At 37.6% G+C, this 23364-nt stretch overlaps 1 protein-coding gene across 1 annotated transcript; it reads left to right on the top strand.

Moving 5' to 3' along the window:
* The first annotated feature begins 604 nt into the window (after positions 1 to 604).
* Positions 605 to 22514, top strand: LOC149807262 (neurensin-1-like). The gene is made up of 2 exons (XM_089964163.1): positions 605 to 725; positions 21577 to 22514. The coding sequence occupies exon 2, from the start codon at positions 21598 to 21600 to the stop codon at positions 22321 to 22323; it is 726 nt and encodes a 241-aa protein (XP_089820289.1). The 5' UTR covers positions 605 to 725; positions 21577 to 21597; the 3' UTR covers positions 22324 to 22514.
* The last annotated feature ends 850 nt before the right edge of the window (positions 22515 to 23364 follow it).

The following is a 23364-nucleotide window of genomic DNA, read 5'->3' as shown; positions in this document are numbered from 1 at the left end:
ATTCTAGATTTTAACTGAGATAAATAGGAATGATAATAATGGCATGTTGGATAATGCGAAATAAATAACAGCAGTACATTATGCACACGGAAAATATAATAATCAATCAAATTTAAGATATATGAAATTAAATGAAATTCTTCTAAATCATAGATTCCAAGCGGTAAAATTTGTGAGACAGGCATGAAATGTCATACGTTTCAAACCTCATGGTCGTTATTGGAAGTTAGGAAGTCAATATAGATGTGCGAAAATATGGCTTCTATTTACCATGCTAACTGACTGTAATATTGACGACAGGCTATTTATATAAATCGATTTGTGTATTGCAAATTGAGATTTGAATGCAATACAATAAAGTGAAAAACTTTGGTAAAATTTCTAAATATGAACCACTAATTGCGAAATGACAGAAAATCAACGAGAAGTATTTGCATAAAGATAATATTTCTTCGTTGTCCAAGGCCTCTGACAATTCACTTTTCTTCGTTGGCGTTTAATTAACAGAATGATGTCACGTTTCTTCATAGATTCTCCAATACAGATTGAGACAAAATAAATCGATAACGGCTTGGTTTATTTGCACATGCGCGGTACTGTAAAAAAAAAAACCAATACTGTTTTGGGAAAACACTGCAGCGCTCACATATGGAACTATGTTCGTAAGCGATTTTACAAGCTGAACCGTAATGCTCTGACATACGGATATGATAGAAATCCATTTGGTAAGTCTTTTATACCATTTTTTAAATATTTTTTTTAGAATCACATGTTAGATTCTTGTAGGAAAATATCTATATAAATTATCGTGGTTAAGGCCATTGGTAATGTTTACCAGTTCAGAATAACAAGAATAAAAAAATGGTAACGCAGATTATGCGTTAATCAATTTTAAACCATAAGCAGTAATTTGTGATCACGTGGCTTATGAATGGGAAACATGACATGTGAGACAAAAAAAAGAGTCCGATAGGACAACTGGATTAATATATGCTTGTTGTAGCATTCATTTTCGTTGTCCATCTTTACGTAGTACTATTTCATCCTTAATGACCCTGTGACCTTGCTAATGGCGGCATAATGTATAAGTATATAGCTATTTAGGACCGAATAAATGAGAACTGTACATGTTTCCAGAAGACTCAGACGCATCATTAGCATGATGTAGAGATCTATTAAGTAACATCGAAAGCCAAATTAATAAAGTTGGCCATATGTAAGGGTTTCAGTGTAGTTTTTCTGTTGAAAAATAAACACAGCGGACAATTACATTTCAAAGTGAGCGGTATGAACTAAAGCAAAATGTAAAAGCCGTTAGACAAAAGTATATAACCGTTAGACAAAAGTATATAACCGTTAGGCAAAAGAATATAGCTGTTAGACAAAATGTAAACCCCGTTAGGCAAAAACGTATATTTTGCGGTCATAAGTAAGTTTATACTTTCAAAATGACATAGACGTCTATAGAATTTACATTTGTGAAGGGAAAATAAGAAATGATAAGACTCATTAAATTCGATTTATTGACAATATCAAAAGGTTCAGTAATTAGGGTGGTTATGTTCTGATTCAATCTCCGACATAAAATATAAAATGAACAAGTAAACAAGACGTTTACAGTTGATGTTATTAGCTTTTGATAATGGAAGCAGGTGGTAGATGGGCCTCTTGCAATTATACTTTATACTAGGGTCATACTTTCAATTGCTTCTTTCTTTCGAGCTTTTAAGGATCCAGAAATATTCATAGTTCAGAAACCCTTTATAAATGACCTACACAAGCACAACAAAAACCCTTTATAAATGACCTAACAAAAATAAAAGAAGAAAGAAATAATAAATGAACATATAATAAATGGGCCTGTATTTCAGTTGAAAATGCTACTTGATAAACATGTCGCCTGCCACAATTTGTCATTCTGCTATGGACGTCTGTCGGAGTTCGAACAATGGGACAGTATGGTCTTATACAGACAAGGAAGAGATTGAATAGCTTTGTCAGATAAAATATACATTACACAAGGATGAAGTTTTCCTTCTTTTTGGTTGGTTGTTTTGATAGTCATGCTATCATTGTTTTAGAAATCGCAGAAACTTGTCTATCTCTAATATGGTCAGCAATGATTTATTATTGATTTTCTCCTTGTATTGATGCCCCGCAGACGCTTATATCGTGAATACCAGTCTCCGATTCACAAACTCAGTGAATTCAATAATCCGTATACGACTGGCTTAGCTATCACTCTAGCAGTTAGTAGTGACTTGATTGTGTTGTGAGTGTAGGTGGGTGTAAAAGAAATAAATTAAACGCTATTACCCGCAACGTACTATCAGGATGTCAAGATAATCATGTTGAGTGCAAATAACGACAATACGGTGGATTTTTGGCGCATAAAAATATATTAAAATCAGAGAAGTCTCTCTTTCATGTATTATATTAGATTTTTTTTCTTCTTCAAATTAATTTGTTGCATGTTGTGCGATATTACTGTGCAAGTAATAGGAACATGTGACAGAGTTTCTAGTTCATTCCTTCATATTATTAAAAAGCAATGAAGCCAACGATTGCAACAATAAATGTAAAGAAACTTAAATAAAGAAACAGGGAAGAAGAAATGAAAAAGAAAAAACGTAGCAGTAGAGTTATTCTTTCCTTCGCTTTTGAAAACGATCGCTGTTGTTTATGTGTCTGTGTGTGTGAGTGTGTGTGTGTGTGAGAGAGAGTGTGTGTGTGTGTGTGTGTGTGTATGAGAGAGAGAGAGAGAGAGAAAATGTGTGTGTGAGAGAGAGAGAGAGAAAGTGTGTGAGTATGTGTGTGGTGAGTATGTGTGTGTGTGTGTGAGAGAGAGAGAGAGAGAGAGAGAATGAATGAATGTGTGTGTGTGTGTGTGTGTGTGTGTGTGAGAGAGAGAGTGTGTGTGTGAGAGAGAGAGAGAGAGTGTGTGTGTGTGTGTGTGTGTGTGTGTGTGTGCGTGAGAGAGAAAGAAAGAGAAAGAGAGAGAGCATCAGTCGAGACTGATAAATATACCAAACTGGTTCCATTGGTCATGAAATGGTAGACGCAAGAACACTTAAAATCTGGTGCTAATGAAAAATTGTTACTTGTCAGAGTTGGTATAAGTCATTCATATCCTGGTATAGCTACATTAAACTCACTTTTGAATGTAGGAGATCACAGGCTTCACTTTTGTCAGCAAATGAATATTCCGATTTTTCTTGACAGAAATGCGTTGAGTTTATAAATTAGCTGCAGTGTATTCATTTTGGCTCATATTGCATGCAACAGTACATGCAAACTTTCATGAGACGATTCTTCACACACGAGTCTTGGTTTTATGACGTTGTATACCATTTTATACGCTTTCATTGCGTATCCGACATCATTTCCAATCTGACCAAAAATAGATTCTCTATTGGTGTCAGACTAAAATTCTTTTTATTATTACTTTTGAAAACAAGTTCGTTGAGTATTTGTTCCCCATTTACGGTAGCGAGGTGACGAAAAGTACTCAATTATGACAAATGAAAAATGAAATAAACTGATCAGTGATCTGGACTTTGAAGAAATGTTCTTGACTGTGATACTGAGATGGCATGAAATTGAGCAAAATAAGCGAACAGTGAAAAATATTAACTTTCGCAGACACCCATCTCTTTCTGCTGTACTTAAAGTTGTTAAAATTGATGTGCAATAAAAACAATACAAACTTTAAAAGTAAGGCTTGGTGTCTGTGTAACTAAATTTAGAAGTAAGATTTGGTGTCTGTGTAAATAAATTTAAAAGTAAGACTGAGTGTATGTGTGAATACATTTCTTTTTCTTCACCATTCCATTTATTATAATTGTAAGGCATCATACACGGCAGTAAGACTAATTGGTGAACATTAATAGATGCAGAATTAAAGGAAATTTTTTGTCCTATTGGTGATTTTTGTAATAAGAGGGAAAACCAATGAAACAAACGGAAATGCGCGACACAAATATATCACGTTGTAAGAAATGTGCATTTGGGGAGACTGAGGTAGAAAAGGACCTAAGCCCGCTCAGAATTGACCAGTCATAACAGATTTGATTATCTGTGTAATTTACAAATGAAGCACGGACTTTTCATACTGAGAGATCCTTGCCGACTGATAGAGATATCGTAAAATAATAGATTTCCCGTTAATATCCTTTTAAATTTACTTAAGCTTCTATCAACTGAACTGCTGACAACGATGGTGTCACTCCATTGTATGGTTACTGATTGTTGTCATCATGTGTAGTACATAAATGTATCTATAAAGAGAAACTGAAAGTGCAAAACATGTATGTACATGTTAATATTTAACCTATCGCGTGGTTGTGAATATACTAGTCAGGTACCCTATTTCTTCCAAAATCGCCTTACTGCGGCTAAATCCTCTGGGATCTTTTAATCATATGTTGCAGTATTCTCAACCTCAAATAAGTGACCATCCCTTATATTAATCGTCTCTGATAATCTAAAATACAGATGTTAAATCCAAGTCACAATACATTTTATGGCAAAATGTCTAAAGTAATTTTTTTTTAAAGCAATATTGTGCACAGATTAAACCCAGTATGACTTCCTGGCATTAATACAGATCATGTTACCATCGACCATGCCACTCTAACTGAAGTACCATGGACAACATCAGTTACACGGACGGCTGTGCCATCTATTACTGTCCCATTCGCTGTTTTAAAAAAAATTAAAAATAAAACACCCATTTGCAGTTGGGCATGCCAATAGTTACCTGTGTTGGAAATTAGGGACACTTGGTAATCAAACTAGCAGACATGTATTTTTGTAGTAATCATCTAGTGTCTCTGTTTCATTTACCATTTTGGTCAATGGTTCATTGGTGTTGATTGGTTGGGTCCGTATACCCTGAACATCTATTATTTCATGTCTTTGTACGACAATAAGTGACAATAGACTACTGGGTATTTTTTCTTCTGTTGACTGCTTATATCCAACTTTAACATTCTTTTGAAACATAACGACTCTACAACTATGCGTCCCTTAAAATATTCTTGTTTTTTTTTTATTATTTGCTATTCTGCTAAGAACGAGTATTAGGTCTGGAATATTCAAGTTTGACACATTTTTGTAGTATATTATTTTGAAAGCTTCTTCAGAATCCTTTAACCTTTCTTCTAATTTATTTCTTCTGGTGCAATCTGTATCGTCTATTTCTAATATCTTTCAAAGGTCATAATTAATGTGGGGCCCCGAGTGGTCTAAAGCGCTAACCGTTACGGATCACTTCCATCTCACTTCAGCGTGGGTTCGAGTCTCGGGCACGACCAATATAAGTACGTGAGAAAGCTTGCTAGTAGATTCCCGTGGGTCGGTGAATATTACCGGGGTTTTCTAGGTTCCTCCTCCACCAGTTATACTGGCCACCATGTATAACATATCTTGTGCTGAGAAATGGCGTTGAATCCCATAACACAATTAATGTTCATCGTTTCTGACTCAATTTGTGGCTGTGATTTGCTAAATGATTATTGTGTATATTTAGCAGCATGTTGTTGTTCTTTACAGTAGTGATCAAAATATTTTCTGTACTGTCAAATTTTATATCTGGTGGTTATTTATAATCACTTTTGTAAACATGACTCTTAAATTGAAAACTATCTACACCACCTTTTGATACTTTCTAGCTATCTAAAAAGATTCTTTAAAAAAACATGAAAAAGAACTGTTTCATAGAAGATTAGAAAACTTTATTTTGTCTGACTGATTCAAACAATATTTGTTACAGAGATATAGCCGATAATGCTTTAACAGGGAGGATAAAACAGATCAAAAGCAAATTAAGAAAACTTATGGGAGTTCTGTCAGTGCGAGATCAGCTCAAATATCGAAGTTATTTTCAGAAGTTTTCTTCTTGGCAGTGTCTTCTTTAATACGTAACCACTGGTAATTTGGCGGAATTATATACATAGAACAGAATATGATACTTCTTTGGGTTTCCTCTGTATAAGCTACGATTACTTCTGTCAGCACTCTCTGCTAGCTTGATAGCATTCAAACACATGAATTTAAAACTTAACAGGGGAAAAATAAAACAGAGAACGTTGAGCAAAATAAAAATGAGAACCGGATGCTTTGTAATCGAGCTATGTATGAATTTTATCAGTTATTACAACTGCTACTTTAACAGGAGTATATATCATGTGGCTAAGTCTCTCAATGAAACCAAAGAGGAAAATAGTACACCAGATGAAATAATAAGCACAAGCCGGAAAATGATTACATGGAAACCAATTGGTAATTACATTTAAATATAGAAAAAAGTAGTGCACCGACGAAAACTTAAAATGAAACGAATCGCTCAATCACCAAAAATGTCTGAAACATATGTTGCAAATCCTCCTTTTTAACAGGCTAATGTTAATACTAAACTATCTATTTCATACATATAAGCGTGGAAGAAATATCAAATATACCTCCTTTGTATATTGCATTGCTGACAGACAATATACTGCATTTTAGGTTGTTGTTTTTGTTGTTATGGGTTTAACGCCATTTTGCAGCACATGACATGCATGGCGGCGAGTATATTATATATACCGGCTTTCTCACCCACCCACTAGCGGACAGAGGTGAGGTGTCAGTGATCTGTTAAGGCTAGCAAAGTTCTAAAGCATGTTGAGATAGTGAACTCAGTTATAAGTAAGGTGAACACTATTGATATGAATAGTTCTATAAGCAATAACGAGCTAAATCACGAGGAGTTTTATTTTATTGTCAGTACGTATAACAAATAAAAGAAAGTAGTGAGTTAATATATTAAAGTAAGAACGGGATCTTTTTCAGGAGGAAAAGGTTAAGGTTAACGAGATTGGAAGAGCTTATAACAAACATAAAAATCAGCTACAAGTTAGCGGATGTAAAGAAGTAAGCATGAACCACGTTATATGGTAGCAACTGAAGAGAAAAAAATTAAATCTAGGTTTCATAAATTTCTTTAGGTTGTACACATTTCTCTAGGTTGTATACATTTCTTTAGGTTGTACACATTTCTCTAGGTTGTATACATTTCTTTAGGTTGTACACATTTCTCTAGGTTGTATACATTTCTTTAGGTTGTACACATTTCTCTAGGTTGGGCAACGGATCACTGCCATCTCACCTCTGTCTGCGGCGGTTCGAGTCTAAGATTCAGCCAATGTGGGCATGTGAGAAAGCTTGCCAGTAGCTTCTCGTGGGTCGGTGGTTCTTTCCGGGGTGTTCCGGGTTCTTCCTCCACCATTAATACTGGCCGTCATGTATAGCCTATCGTGCTGAAAAATGGCGTTAAACCCCACAACAACAACAACAACAACTAGGTTGGGCAAGTTTCTCAGATGCTAATAGAAAGCCACATTACCGAAGAAGGATAATCAGAGATAAATTTTATTTTATTAATACGACTGATAATATAAATATGACATGATTGATTTAATTGCAGAGAATAGATTTTTGTAGTCGGAAATTATGTTTCAAATTAACTGAACAGTATTCTATTACATCAATGAAAATAACGTATTTATTACACCAACGAAAAAAATGAAACGAGAACTGTTTAAAAACCAGATATTTTTTATATAAATAAAACCTCCATTAAGTTAAGGATGAAAAGACTACTAATATTGCAAACAAATCAAGTTTTGACTTTGAGTACTTGAAACACAACTCCAGAGTTTTCGTTACTCTGAGTAATATGTACACAGAGTATATAAATTGTTATGAGTTAGTTGCCAGCAATCTATACCTACATCTTTTGAATCAGATGCAGTTTATTGATTTCTGATACATATATCCAAAGCATATATTTTCCTCTGCTAGTCATAGAGTAAACATTTCGAATGATTACAATTCGTGTCCGCTAGAATCTGTAGGAATGTGTTCAGTGTGATTTTGTTTCTCGCGATTTGAAAAATCAATTGAAGAAATAACGATAAACAGACCAAATATTTGTATAGAAGACGATAAAGAAAAATCAATAGATTTTCATGGTATGCCAGTAACATTTTTATAAAATAAATGTTAATTTATTACAGAAACCCAAAAGGATAAATTTAGATCGTCTTTCTAATCTCCTGAGACTATTAACTGTTCACAATTCAGAATATTTACGTATTACAGACGATCAGTGGGGACCGTTCCGGCGGCCTAGTGGCTAGAGCGTCCGCCTCGGAAGCTGGAGGTTGTGGGTTCAAACCCCGGCAGAGTCATACCAAAGACTTATTAAAATGGTACTAACAGCTGCCTCGCTTGGCGCTCAGCATTAGGAGGTTAGTGTTAGGACTGGTCGGCCTGGTGTCAGGATAATGTAACTGGGTGGGACATCATGCTACATGTCTGCGACATGATGCCCCAGTGCTAGACATCACTATAAACTGCCACACTGCAGACATAGTAGCGATATGTTAAATTTTAAAGCTAATTTAAAGATCTAAATCACACACACACACACACACACACACACACACACCTTCACATCTGTAATATGTCGGTGTTATTAATCCTTATTTTTATACGCTACATCATGAACGTGACATGCTTGATCATTCGCATTTATTGGATACTCTCCAGGTCTTGGTTGACCTTTCTCGTCAATTCGAATATGAAGTCAGGTTCAATGAAAACCACTATAATTATATCCAGGAAGATGTTTTTCTTCTGGATACTTAGCCCGTGGAGTTCTTCGTAATTTTCCCAGTGAGGCAGCGATATCACCACCTGTCTGATACGACGCAAAATAAATATATATTTTTTGTACCACATTTCACACACTTGCCTGTAAGTGCGCGCTTTTTTGTTATTATTGTTATTTATCCACTTGTGAGGGTGGATGCTCTGCATCGAACACAATATAAATTCGTATTATTTATTATATTTGTACAACATGGATGTCATTAATTTTTCTGCGACACGAAAGCAAGAGCCAGTAAAACATCATCCAGCGCTACCAAATTCTATCGGAGCAATTATCATAGGTTAGTAGTAAATGGGGATACCCTAGCGACAATGGGAATTAGCATTACAAACACCCCTGGGACAATCTGGCGACAAGGGAAAATTAACATGGAGAAAAATCGTGGGACAATCTGGCGACAAGGGAAATTAACATGGGAATAAATCGTGGGACTGTTGAGCGACAAGGAGGGAATTGAACATGGAGAAAAATCGTGGGACACTCTGGCGACAAGGGAAATTAACATGGGAAATAGATTTTGGAACTGTTGAGCGACAAGGGGAAATTGAATATGGGAATAAATCGTGGGACTGTCTAGCGTCAAGGGGAATTGAACATGGTGGGATTGTCTAGGGACAATGGTGGTAGAGGGTCAAACACAACAGAGACAGAAACATACATACACTAGTACAAGCGTGAGATTTATATATAAAGCATTACGAAGACCTGAAATCTTGCTGGGGTGTTCAAAAATTTGCATAATTGTAATGATGCTATAAATAGCTATAATCAAGGAAATGCTCAACGACAAAATGGATGTGACTAAAAGTAACGTTAAAATGACGAAATTGTCCCAGAATTTAAAGGAAAATAAACATATCCCCGAAAATTAAGTTACAATGGTTTAGACTAAAATGGATAAAATTAGTAACTACTTACAATATCAACTTCTGTGACGATCGTGGATAAATACCTATGTATCTATAATCAGCTGAAATTCCTATGAAATCCCACTATCTATTTATAGCTCCAACTTGTGGGTTTTTCCTTTGGAAAATCCCACTATCTTTTTATAGCCTCAGCTTGAGTGACGTTCCTGTTTATGAATTCTAGTATATATGTATAGCTACAAAATGTGGAAATCCCCAAGTCGATATTTATAGTCTCAAAATTTCCAGCGTCAGTGACGTCACTGTACTGAACACTAGGGGATAAATGGCAACAGTGTTGCAAGTGGCTGACCTGAATACGCGCTACTGTAGGTAGGTAGGTAGAGTGTATCTGATAGGGATAAAGTGAGTTTTATAGGGACAAACAGAGACCAATACACACACACACACACACACACACAACATACGCGCGCAGACTCACACACACACACACACACACACACACACACACACACACACACACACACAGAGGGAAGAGGAAAAAACAAACCCCAAAATATACTATCCACACTCGGGAGGAAGAAAAAAAAAACAACCAAATATACGATCTACACAACGTACGCGAACACACACACACACACACACACACACACACACACACAACATACGCGCGCAGACTCACACACACACACACACACACACACACAGAGAGGGAAGAGGAAAAAACAAACCCCAAATATACTATCCACACTAGGGAGGAAAAAAAAAACAACCAAATATACGATCTACACAACGTACGCGAACAAACACACACACACACACAACATACGCGCGCAGACTCACACACACACACACACACACACACACACAGAGGGAAGAGGAAAAAACAAACCCCAAATATACTATCCACACTCGGGAGGAAGAAAAAAAAACAACCAAATATACGATCTACACAACGTACGCGAACACACACACACACACACACACACACACACACACACAGTGGGAAGAGGAAAAAACGAACCCCAAATATACTATCAATACAGAAGGGAGATAATACAAACCCCAAATAAACTATCCACACAAACGTACGCGAACGCATACAAACCCCAAATACACTATCAACACAGAAGGGAGATAATACAAACCCCAAATAAACTATCCACACAAACGTACGCGAACGCATACAAACCCCAAATATACTATCCACACAACGTCGCTAACGCATACAAACCGCAAATATACTATCCACACTCGGGAGGAAGAAGAAGAAAAACAACCAAATATGCGATCTACACAACGTACGCGAACACACACACACACACACACACACACACACACACACACACCACAGAGGGAAGAAGAAGAAAACCATTATACACTATCCACACGCAGTGAAGAAATAACCCTTTATATATATATACTATCAACAGAGAGTGGAGAAAATAACCCATTATATTCCATCAACACAGAGTGAAGAAGAAAAAGTTTTTTGAAAGCACCTAAGCCCTCACCTGCAATGACCAACTCTGCCAAACACCTACACCCCACCCACCCCCACTCCCAACACTACAAAACCCATTTAACCCGTTATTTTATGGCATCAGTGTGTGATTTAGGAAACATCAAGACACAAAATGATGGACGAATAGACTGACTATTGTTTACGGACTTGCATGCCTAAAGAGCGTGCGTGAAGGAAAACATCCTTCCATTTCAATTCTAACTAAAACATGATCCAGAGGGATAGAGAGAGGTGAAAGAGCACAATTTCATAAAGTGTGAGTAAAAACAAAACACGCCATCCTTATTATACAATGTCAAGACCAAGAGACACTTACGTTTTCTTTCTGGTCTATTCTCTTTTAGAAGGTAGTATGAAATTTCACATCAGGGCCAACGCATCGGCTCACATTGTCAATTTTTCCATTTCCATGTTTTTACTGGCACAAGTTCTTCATCATCTTCAATTTCTTCTTCTTCTGAATCCCTCTTCTCTGTTTCGTCTTGTTTTTGTTTCTTCTCTTTTCTCGTAGGGCACTCTGAATTCCAGTGTCCTTTCTCCTGACAACGATATTAGGTATCTTGACTTTTGTCTCTCTTTCTTAGACGAAGCAGGTATTCTGGAGACAAATACCCATTTACCTTTGCAGATATAGCAAACTTCATTAGCACTTACACACTTTCGTATGACTCTCATCAAATCAACGACCAAAAGAGTAAGTTTTGTTGCCACTTTCGCATGTGATTTATGCTTTCGTATGACTTTTAGCAAATATTTGACCAGCAGGTCGATCTGTGCTGACTCTTCCATCTTCTTGATCGTTTGAGAGCGGAATGAATACTCTGACGCTAAGACACTCTCCTTATATACATGGACCTGCTGCGTATGAAACCTAGTCAAATGTAATTTTGCAATAAGATGAAACGATTTCATTGAGGAAGTAAAAAGCAATGATGTACCGTATCGCCTCACACAAAACCTGAAGTTTTAGTTCAAATCCGTGTCAGCGATTTCGAAGACGACATAACTGAGCTTTAATCAATGCTCTCCAATTATGCCACAAAACCACGAGTCCTGATTCACGCCAAAAGAAATTTCGTTCGGTCCATAAAAAATAGTATCACATCTGAGAAACGCAAAAACGAACTTCCAGAAAACTGAGAACGACGGCTTACACCTACAACGTAAATGTGTGAGTTCAAGTAGTGCGTAAAACTTAGTCAAATTAGATTTTTATAGTCAAGACGAAACGATCTCTTTTCGAACAAGAAAGCAGACACCAAGCGACAATGGCGATCCGTGTCACACAACACTTTTCAAAATGTATATTATCAGAGGTTTGTTCTAGCGATCTGCACGGTTAAATTAAATGTTGATGTATTTTGCAATAAGACGGACACAATTTCCATGGGATCGCCCATGGTACGATTGTTCGTGCATTAGTTTAATTTTTAAAAATATTTTTTTATATAAATCGCCTATAGGATAGACCCAGTAAAGCATGGCCATTCTCGTCACTGTATGAATAGCTACTCAAGTCAATTCGAAGCGAACGCGGTAAGAAAATAAGTATAGCCAATGAAATGGCTTACAACGGGTGATGCATTGTTTTGTTCTAGGGCTGTGTGGCATAATAATCCCTATGTTCTTGTGTTGTTACCATTACAGTGCAGACAGACTGAAATGTGAACTTACAAGCCCTCTTTGTGTGTGTTGTACCATTTCCTCTTACCACATCAAAATACTGAGCGTCACAGTATTGGTTCGCGTTTTCAAGCTGACCATTTTTTTATATCTCACTTAAACATTTCGACATAAATACTCACATCGGTAGAGTCAGAAGAGACGTGTTACAGTATTGAGGGGCATGTTATCTTTTCTTTTTCAAACTAATAAATTTGGGGTTTGTATGAAGTAAAGAACCGAAAGTACAGTGAAACTCAAGGATGATGACCCAATCTGTCTGTCTATTGATGCGTGTATTTACTTAAGAAGAAATATGACCTCTAAAACACAAAGAGATTCGGCAAGCATGATTAGATTAAACACAACGATGTTTTCCTTCACGCCCGTGTAATTTAGAGTTTCAATCGTCTTTGAAGACAAACTTGGTCTCCTTTTGTAGGGCTTGAAATAATAAAAAAAACTGAAAAATCTTAAGCACTTTGCTATAGATAATTTCATCAACAGACCAAACAACATAAATACCGTTACAACAATAGAAAGCCTTAAATCTCCTATCAAAAAGAAATGCATGAAAAAAATTAAAGATTAACGATAACTAACCAATGAAACCGAATTTAACAAAGGCAATGACATGTGAAGAAATGCCTCTCACTTTGGAAAGGTAGGCGAATGTACTCTGTCATGCACCGTCAACTTGAAAAAAATTATAAACTAAGAGAAACCTGAATTCAAAATTCAGTTGTTTCTTTTTCTTCAAAATTATTTCGTTTCTTTTTTCCTTTTTGTCTTTTTGGAACAAATCTAAGCACTAATATAGAGTGGAAAAGGGAAAATGCACATACAAGCTTTGATATTTCTGAAAAAAGGAGGGGATATTCCTAACGTTCATAACCACCTATATATGCTTGGACTTGTCTGTGACTTATCCACAAAACAAGATATACATATTTCTGGTCAAGCTGCAAGTGTGTGCGTGTTTTTGAAAATGGTAAAAATTGGATATACAATTTTCTCGTGACACTTATAAAGTGAAGAGTCTGTGCAAGTGTCAAAAGCCAAAGTCATATAAGTTTTGTATTTTGTACGGCTTGTGAAGATTTCTACTTTAGAAAATGTGAAGTATCACAAGTTATTATCACAAACAGAAGTGGAACATAGGGGCTTGCAAGAAAGAAAATAACCCAGACAGTTGGTGTCATCAAGAGTACTAGAGACGGTACCCGAACTTGCTTGCCTGCTTACTTGAATTAAAGTGATTTTCGCTCTAATGGAGCATGTATCACTGGTTTAATAACGCACCGCGTGATTTTTAATTACTCCTGGGGAAGGAAAGAGAGCCTCATCCCCCAGGCTTTTATGTACTCACAGACTATTTTTAAATTTAGCCACTCAGGTGTAGGACTAACTAGTCCTTAACAACCTGACTGAAAGACTTTAAACATGAGTGGGAATTGTCTCACCACACACTCATTTTTCTGTCCGAGCGTGGTAAAGGAGGAAAAAGGTGCTCAGCAAGACAGCCATGGATGTTAAGTACTCACCAAGACGCTAGCCCGTACTTATTTCAAATCAAGTCCCGTTTTTGCTAATGGACAATAAAAGGTACCAATAATGTGTTAACCACCTGTGCAATTAGTTCAAATCTAACGAGTCTGTTAAATTTCCTACTTCCTGTCTAATATTAGTACTTAGTGTACATAAAAATAGCCATACTGATCTTATTTTAAATTATTATGTCTAAGCGACATATGCCAGTTTGGTCACTGTTAGGTTTAAAAAGTTAAGTTTGTTGTGGTGTTCCAATGGGTCAAGTTTGTTTCGAGAATAGTTTAGTCAAGGAGGGATACCAAGCCAAATATGGTTCCCTATTTAATAAAAAGCAATCTTTTGGAGCCCTGAAAAAAGGTCTGTTTTTTCTGTTAGAAGGTAACACGTCTCTCTTTTGCTTTCACGTTCTTTCCCGCACTCCTAGTCTCATGATTCTTGATATCAGGAAATGCGTAGCCATGATGGGCGGTAATGTAAGCAGCGGTTTCTACCAGTTGACTGAGGGGGTATCCAGTGTAGGCTTGTCTGTAGAATTGGGGAAGAACTCTGACCCCTAATCCCCATTGAGAAGGTCTTGGTTTAAAGGTGTCTAGAGATTTGTAGGCAACGTATTGTATGGCTGTAATAAACTGCCCTGCTATGTTGACGTCATACAATGCTTGATCTAGCCCCATTTCGGTGTAATTCTCAACGAGGGTCAGCGTCCCCCTCCTCCTCAACCGCCTCAATTTCCTCTTCTGGTTCTGATACTAATTCTTCAGTTGAGGTAGATAGTTTCAAATCCGCTGCTATGGTGTCTGTCCCTGTTATTGTTGTTGTAGTTGTTCTTTCAGCTGAGATTGCCTGTAGTATCGGAGTGAGAAAAGAACGTAGTGCCTCCGATAATTACATTTGAGTTTGCCATACCGTTTGTGTAACATAATTGGAACTTTGATTTGCCACCACTCTTTCCGGGACGGGTTGTTTGTTAGGTATAGTCGGCTGTTGACTAGCTGTTATTTGTGTTCTCGAGGTGGGTGGAGTGCTAACTGGCTAGGTCTGCATTTCTTGCTCCCGCTGCTGTTGCGTATATTTCTTCCCTCCACACCGAGTTCTGGACCTAATTCTTTAAATTTCGTTGTACCCGAACTTACATTATCCATATTATCACCAACAATTATTACTATTTTTAAAATTTTGATAAGCGACGGAAACGAACAACTTAGAGTCACACTTTCTAACCAAGATAAAGAAATCATGTGCTGATAGACTCACTTCTGTATTTTTTTTTTCTTCTAACTGACTAACGTATCATAGGCAATGGAATGTGATTTCTTTTCGAGAGTATGGGGTAGCCCTGAATTTTTTTGGGGGGGAAGTTGAAGCTATGGCGATCGCTTAGGTTATAAGATGACGGCCTCCTCTGACGACAGGCTTTCTCACAGGATAAGGTCTGCTTCTTCGGAAAGAGAAGAAGAACTCTTTGGTGTCGATAAAACTGTTAACAAAGCCTCTGCCAGGTTCATGCTGCTGCTGCTGTTTTTAAAAATTAAACTAATGCACGAACAATCGTACCATGGGCGATCCCATGGAAATTGTGTCCGTCTTATTGCAAAATACATCAACATTTAATTTAACCGTGCAGATCGCTAGAACAAACCTCTGATAATATACATTTTGAAAAGTGTTGTGTGACACGGATCGCCATTGTCGCTTGGTGTCTGCTTTCTTGTTCGAAAAGAGATCGTTTCGTCTTGACTATAAAAATCTAATTTGACTAAGTTTTACGCACTACTTGAACTCACACATTTACGTTGTAGGTGTAAGCCGTCATTCTCAGTTTTCTGGAAGTTCGTTTTTGCGTTTCTCAGATGTGATACTATTTTTTATGGACCGAACGAAATTTCTTTTGGCGTGAATCAGGACTCGTGGTTTTGTGGCATAATTGGAGAGCATTGATTAAAGCTCAGTTATGTCGTCTTCGAAATCGCTGACACGGATTTGAACTAAAACTTCAGGTTTTGTGTGAGGCGATACGGTACATCATTGCTTTTTACTTCCTCAATGAAATCGTTTCATCTTATTGCAAAATTACATTTGACTAGGTTTCATACGCAGCAGGTCCATGTATATAAGGAGAGTGTCTTAGCGTCAGAGTATTCATTCCGCTCTCAAACGATCAAGAAGATGGAAGAGTCAGCACAGATCGACCTGCTGGTCAAATATTTGCTAAAAGTCATACGAAAGCATAAATCACATGCGAAAGTGGCAACAAAACTTACTCTTTTGGTCGTTGATTTGATGAGAGTCATACGAAAGTGTCTAATGAAGTTTGCTATATCTGCAAAGGTAAATGGGTATTTGTCTCCAGAATACCTGCTTCGTCTAAGAAAGAGAGACAAAAGTCAAGATACCTAATATCGTTGTCAGGAGAAAGGACACTGGAATTCAGAGTGCCCTACGAGAAAAGAGAAGAAACAAAAACAAGACGAAACAGAGAAGAGGGATTCAGAAGAAGAAGAAATTGAAGATGATGAAGAACTTGTGCCAGTAAAAACATGGAAATGGAAAAATTGACAATGTGAGCCGATGCGTTGGCCCTGATGTGAAATTTCATACTACCTTCTAAAAGAGAATAGACCAGAAAGAAAACGTAAGTGTCTCTTGGTCTTGACATTGTATAATAAGGATGGCGTGTTTTGTTTTTACTCACACTTTATGAAATTGTGCTCTTTCACCTCTCTCTATCCCTCTGGATCATGTTTTAGTTAGAATTGAAATGGAAGGATGTTTTCCTTCACGCACGCTCTTTAGGCATGCAAGTCCGTAAACAATAGTCAGTCTATTCGTCCATCATTTTGTGTCTTGATGTTTCCTAAATCACACACTGATGCCATAAAATAACGGGTTAAATGGGTTTTGTAGTGTTGGGAGTGGGGGTGGGTGGGGTGTAGGTGTTTGGCAGAGTGTGGATAGTATATTTGCGGTTTGTATGCGTTAGCGACGTTGTGTGGATAGTATATTTGGGGTTTGTATGCGTTCGCGTACGTTTGTGTGGATAGTTTATTTGGGGTTTGTATTATCTCCCTTCTGTGTTGATAGTGTATTTGGGGTTTGTATGCGTTCGCGTACGTTTGTGTGGATAGTTTATTTGGGGTTTGTATTATCTCCCTTCTGTGTTGATAGTATATTTGGGGTTTGTTTTTTCCTCTTCACTCTGTGTGTGTGTGTGTGTGTGTGTGTATGTGTGTGTGTTCGCGTACGTTGTATAGATCGTATATTTGGTTTTTTTTCTTCCTCCCGAGTGTCGATAGTATATTTGGGGTTTGTTTTTTCCTCGTCCCTCTGTGTGTGTGTGTGTGTGAGTCTGCGCGCGTATGTTGTGTGTGTGTGTGTGTGTGTGTGTGTGTGTGTGTGTGTGTTTGTTCGCGTACGTTGTGTAGATCGTATATTTGGTTGTTTTTTTTCTTCCTCCCGAGTGTGGATAGTATATTTGGGGTTTGTTTTTTCCTCTTCCCTCTGTGTGTGTGTGTGTGTGTGTGAGTCTGCGCGCGTATGTTGTGTGTGTGTGTGTGTGTGTTTGTTCGCGTACGTTGTGTAGATCGTATATTTGGTTGTTGTTTTTTTTCTTCCTCCCGAGTGTGGATAGTATATTTTGGGGTTTGTTTTTTCCTCTTCCCTCTGTGTGTTTGTGTGTGTGTGTGAGTCTGCGCGCGTATGTTGTGTGTGTGTGTGTGTGTGTGTGTTTGTTCGCGTACGTTGTGTAGATCGTATATTTGGTTGTTTTTTTTTCTTCCTCCCGAGTGTGGATAGTATATTTTGGGGTTTGTTTTTTCCTCTTCCCTCTGTGTGTGTGTGTGTGTGTGTGTGTGTGTGTGTGTGAGTCTGCGCGCGTATGTTGTGTGTGTGTGTGTGTGGTCTCTGTTTGTCCCTATAAAACGCACTTTATCCCTATCAGATACACTCTACCTACCTACCTACAGTAGCGCGTATTCAGGTCAGCCACTTGCAACACTGTTGCCATTTATCCCCTAGTGTTCAGTACAGTGACGTCACTGACGCTGGAAATTTTGAGACTATAAATATCGACTTGGGGATTTCCACATTTTGTAGCTATACATATATACTAGAATTCATAAACAGGAACGTCACTCAAGCTGAGGCTATAAAAAGATAGTGGGATTTTCCAAAGGAAAAACCCACAAGTTGGAGCTATAAATAGATAGTGGGATTTCATAGAAATTTCAGCTGATTATAGATACATAGGTATTTATCCACGATCGTCACAGAAGTTGATATTGTAAGTAGTTACTAATTTTATCCATTTTAGTCTAAACTATTGTAACTTAATTTTCGGGGATATGTTTATTTTCCTTTAAATTCTGGGACAATTTCGTCATTTTAACGTTACTTTTAGTCACATCCATTTTGTCGTTGAGCATTTCCTTGATTATAGCTATTTATAGCATCATTACAATTATGCAAATTTTTGAACACCCCAGCAAGATTTCAGGTCTTCGTAATGCTTTATATATAAATCTCACGCTTGTACTAGTGTATGTATGTTTCTGTCTCTGTTGTGTTTGACCCTCTACCATCATTGTCCCTAGACAATCCCACCATGTTCAATTCCCCTTGATGCTAGACAGTCCCACGATTTATTCCCATATTCAATTTCCCCTTGTCGCTCAACAGTTCCAAAATCTATTTCCCATGTTAATTTCCCTTGTCGCCAGAGTGTCCCACGATTTTTCTCCATGTTCAATTCCCTCCTTGTCGCTCAACAGTCCCACGATTTATTCCCATGTTAATTTCCCTTGTCGCCAGATTGTCCCACGGTTTTTCTCCATGTTAATTTTCCCTTGTCGCCAGATTGTCCCAGGGGTGTTTGTAATGCTAATTCCCATTGTCGCTAGGGTATCCCCATTTACTACTTAGGTTCATCTGGGTCTGGTAGGACACAATTATTACGTAATCTGATGAAATGGCTCAAGTGGGATAAGTTATTTTAGTAGTACCATTTGTAGATGATCTGAGGTGCTACGATGTGCTTAAAGATTTTAGTGAAAACGCAAAATTGTTGGACGAGGACGGCAATGATATTATTGATTTTATCACCAATATTGATTAAGCCCCATCTGTAGATGACCTCGATGGATATATTAATAATCTCGTAGTATATGATGATGAGATGACGGACAACCAATCGAATCCAGCTAGAATATTTTCAGGCAGACATAAATATACTGATGTGATTTATGTTACTCAGCGATATACACAAATACCTACAGTGATCAGAGATAAATGTAATATTTTAGTTGTGTTTAATGGAGTTGATACACATACTCTGCGAAATATTCATAAAATACTTGGTGTTCAGGAGATATGGATATGAATAAATTTTAAAAAATTCTTTTCAAAAGCGCAAACTACTCCACACGGATTTATAACAATAAATCTGCATGATCCTCGATCACAATATCGTATAGGTTTTGATAAAATCTTTGGATAAATGAACAGCAGAAGGGAGGGTGCGACCAAAAATGAGTGTCCGACGGATAAATAAAACACGCATACAAATTTGAAAACACGAACAACAAAGAAAAAGTAACAAAATGAACTAACCCAATTAGAGAAAATCTCGGTCGGCTAGAGGCTTCGGTTTGACGTTATTGACCTTGTATTTTCATTTTTTTCGTATGAAGTTTTATTTTTAAGGCCCGGCCCTAGGATGTGCGGAGTTGATTTCCTGAAAGCGCGGGTCCCGGGGCGGTTGCCTCGTTCGCCTTGCCCTAGGGCCGGGCCTCCGTCCTGTCTTCCATCATCAACTGGCAATTCTACAATTCTACTTGCAATAGCTTACACCTTATTTTTTAACAAGTCACACTCATGCGTAACATATATAAACTGAAACATTAATCACGATATATATATATATATATATATATATATATATATATATATAGAGAGAGAGAGAGAGAGAGAGAGAGAGAGAGAGAGAGAAACAAAGAAAGAGATTAAATGAACCGAATATACCGGTATTAGTATTTGATGTATTATATAATACTACTATTTCATAAGGTCAAATAGGGTACTTTCATTCACCAAAACATTGCGAGTAGTAATAACTTCAAGATTTAACATCCTGTTACCGCAAGTGTCTCATATTGAGCAAATCAACACTTGCGTGAGTGTGGCTTGAAGACCACTGTTTTCCCACTATTTCCGTGGACGTCAAGACAACAGTCGTTGTCAACTGAAGTGTTCTTAAACGCGCAAACAATATAAATAGCTTCGCTATAACCACCTGTTGACCACGCATCACTTAATTCTAATCATTTCACGCTTAAATGATTTCACTTGTTTTATATTTGTATGATTCATCAATGGACCTTTCTATGATAAATATTAGTACTTTACGCTATGCAATACAAAACACGAGCCAAACACTTAATTCACCTGACATGAATAATTATTCTTATCTCAAATTACAAAGCATACAACCTAAAAATATCCAGATAATGTTAAAAAATTAGGAAGGGTCAATTTTGCGAATTTAATCTATGCTGTCATAAAGATTCGTGAACATTGTACATTACGATGTCTGCTCCTTGAAACTGGCTAATTATTCGGGCCAAGAAATATCTTCCCAACACCGAATCCCCCAAATCAATAAATAATCACTAAAATTTAAAAAAAAAAAAATAAACAGAACCATAGATAACTTTGTATCACAAATTGTATAGAACTGTGAAGGTTTAAATAAAAACCAGTAATGCAAAAGTATTAAATACCTCAATGGTCTGATAAAAGTTCACCTGTCATTTGTTTTCAATGGATACGTATTTACAGAACTAAAAGTGCCTCTAAACAAAGAAAATTAACGTATTCACCACGAATACGTCAATATTCTAGACAGTACGTCAAGCAATTGTAACAACGTAGAAATTGCTTAAAATTTGCAAATCCATCATAGATGAAAGTATCATCATCGTCATCGTAATCGTCATCATCATCACCAGACCAATACTATCGTCATCTTACTACTACTACAAGTACTACTACTACTACTATTACAGATACAGCTGCTATATTATTGACTATGGCGGCTCAAATCATGAACATTATAACAAGAGGAAATGAAAAGGTATCATATTAGGAACTTCCAGAAATTATTTATTATACACTATTTCTAGTCAGGCCTGCATTGTAAATGTGCTGCTCGCTTCATCTGATGCTACTCTAATCAAATTGGGCCCAATTTCTTTTTTCAGGTGATCTAGTGGGCTACAATAATGATGTCTCTCGAGAAGGCTGTCCTCATGAAGTCTGACGAGGTTGATGAAGGGGACGGCCACTCGGTTGAGCTGCACGAGGAGGGGCAGTCGAAATCAGGCGATAGCTCGTCAATCAAAAGTCCTGGTCATAAGGCAAAGAAGAAATGTCCTTATTTTGGCGTCAAGTCCTACCTGCACGATTTCTACTCGGGGTCGTTGTATAAAGATCCTACCATTTATGAGGAAGATGAAGATCTTCACCTTCTGCTTCGGCCACGATCACGCCGACGACGATGCTCCCCGATCTGGTGGAAAGTTTTCATGTGGATTGGGGTAAATCTACTGTTGTTCGGTATTATCGGCATCCTTGTGGGATACCTGGTCCCACAGAAGCCGATATTCTTCAAGGTGGACTCAGACAACAACCAAGGATACATTGACCATGCTGCCATGGCTTTCAACACGACTTTAGATGTCTGTAAACTCATTGGCCTGATATTGTTTTGTGTGGGCGGAATGACGCTGGCGATGGCACTTTTGTTTCCTAGCTTCCTTACAAGTTACTGCGATGAAGACGTTGCAGATGACACCTTCAAGGTCCGCTTGGGAGACGAGGAAAAGCCGCCTTTGAGCCCCGTAGAGATGACAATTCCCGCCACATCCAAGGTCAAAGGTGTTCAGCCTACCCGGACTACGCCTGAGTCTATAGCTACAGGTGAAGGTGTGGTCGAATATAAAGATTAACAGGTTTAGCCAAATAAAACATCCTCTGGACGTGAAAATATTCTCTCGGACACATGCAAAACTTTGAAATTTGAGCCATTTTCCCCATTCGAAAGCTTCAAAGACTGCGAAACTGATCATAAATACATGAACTATAGATAAAGAGGACTATGATCAAAGTATACACAATTAATGTATTTTGGCACACCAAACTGATTCTGCGTTTTATTTTCTAAATATCACGTACATACATACATACATACATACATACATACATACATTAACAAGCATATTGATTACACGGAGCATGTGTGTCTTGTGTTGTCAAAATAGCACTTGTTAGTGATGAAGACTGTGTTGTATCGGACGTGAAATGGATCGGTAGAAAACACCAGTGGTTATGAGTGTGAGATTTCTGCCACACATGAGTATTATAAATTACATACATTAGCAACTCTGCGTGCTCTTACATTTTCAAACTAATTTTAAAACTAAAAACACGGACTTTTCAAATATGAAAAAAGCCGCCCACCAATAAATATTTTGTGGTTTAAAGTCAAAACTTATCATAAAAGTCGACATAGCAACATCACCTAGCTACTCCCTTACATCAGCTGCAGATGTATAGATCATTTTCTTTGCTGAGAATAATTCGGAAAGATTGTCGGGGAAGAACAGTATCATCTGGTCTCAAATGAGTGGAAAGGTGGACATGAGTAACAACTGTATTACCTTTAACCCCACCCCTTCACGAACTGATGAAAGTAGCTGAGACTGTAAGTAAAAAAAGAAAAATCCCACTATCCACAAGAGGCGCGTCATCTGCAAAAAGCATCTCCCTGATGAGCACATCCCTCACTTTGGTCTTCGAGCGCAGTCGTGCCAGGCTGAACAGCCTCCCGTCGGACCTGGTGTGTAGATATATGCCATCAGTGGACGAGTCGAAGGCGTAGGACAGGAGCAGGGAGAAGACGTTTTTGAAAAGGGTTGGCCACAGCACGCAGCCCTGCTTCACGCCGCTATTAATTGGGAAGGAGGTTAAGGAGGATCCATCATACAGGA

The sequence above is a fragment of the Sinohyriopsis cumingii genome, chromosome 1, assembly GCF_028554795.1.
Source record: "Sinohyriopsis cumingii isolate HCF-2022 chromosome 1, ASM2855479v2, whole genome shotgun sequence".
NCBI lineage: Eukaryota > Metazoa > Mollusca > Bivalvia > Unionida > Unionidae > Sinohyriopsis > Sinohyriopsis cumingii.
The sequence above is the reverse complement of the archived record's forward strand: the minus strand, read 5'-3'. Positions and strand labels throughout refer to the sequence as shown.

Bases quoted from the DNA above. Each gene is read 5' to 3' on its own strand.
- LOC149807262 (XM_089964163.1), top strand. From the start codon at position 21,598: ATGATGTCTCTCGAGAAGGCTGTCCTCATGAAGTCTGACGAGGTTGAT.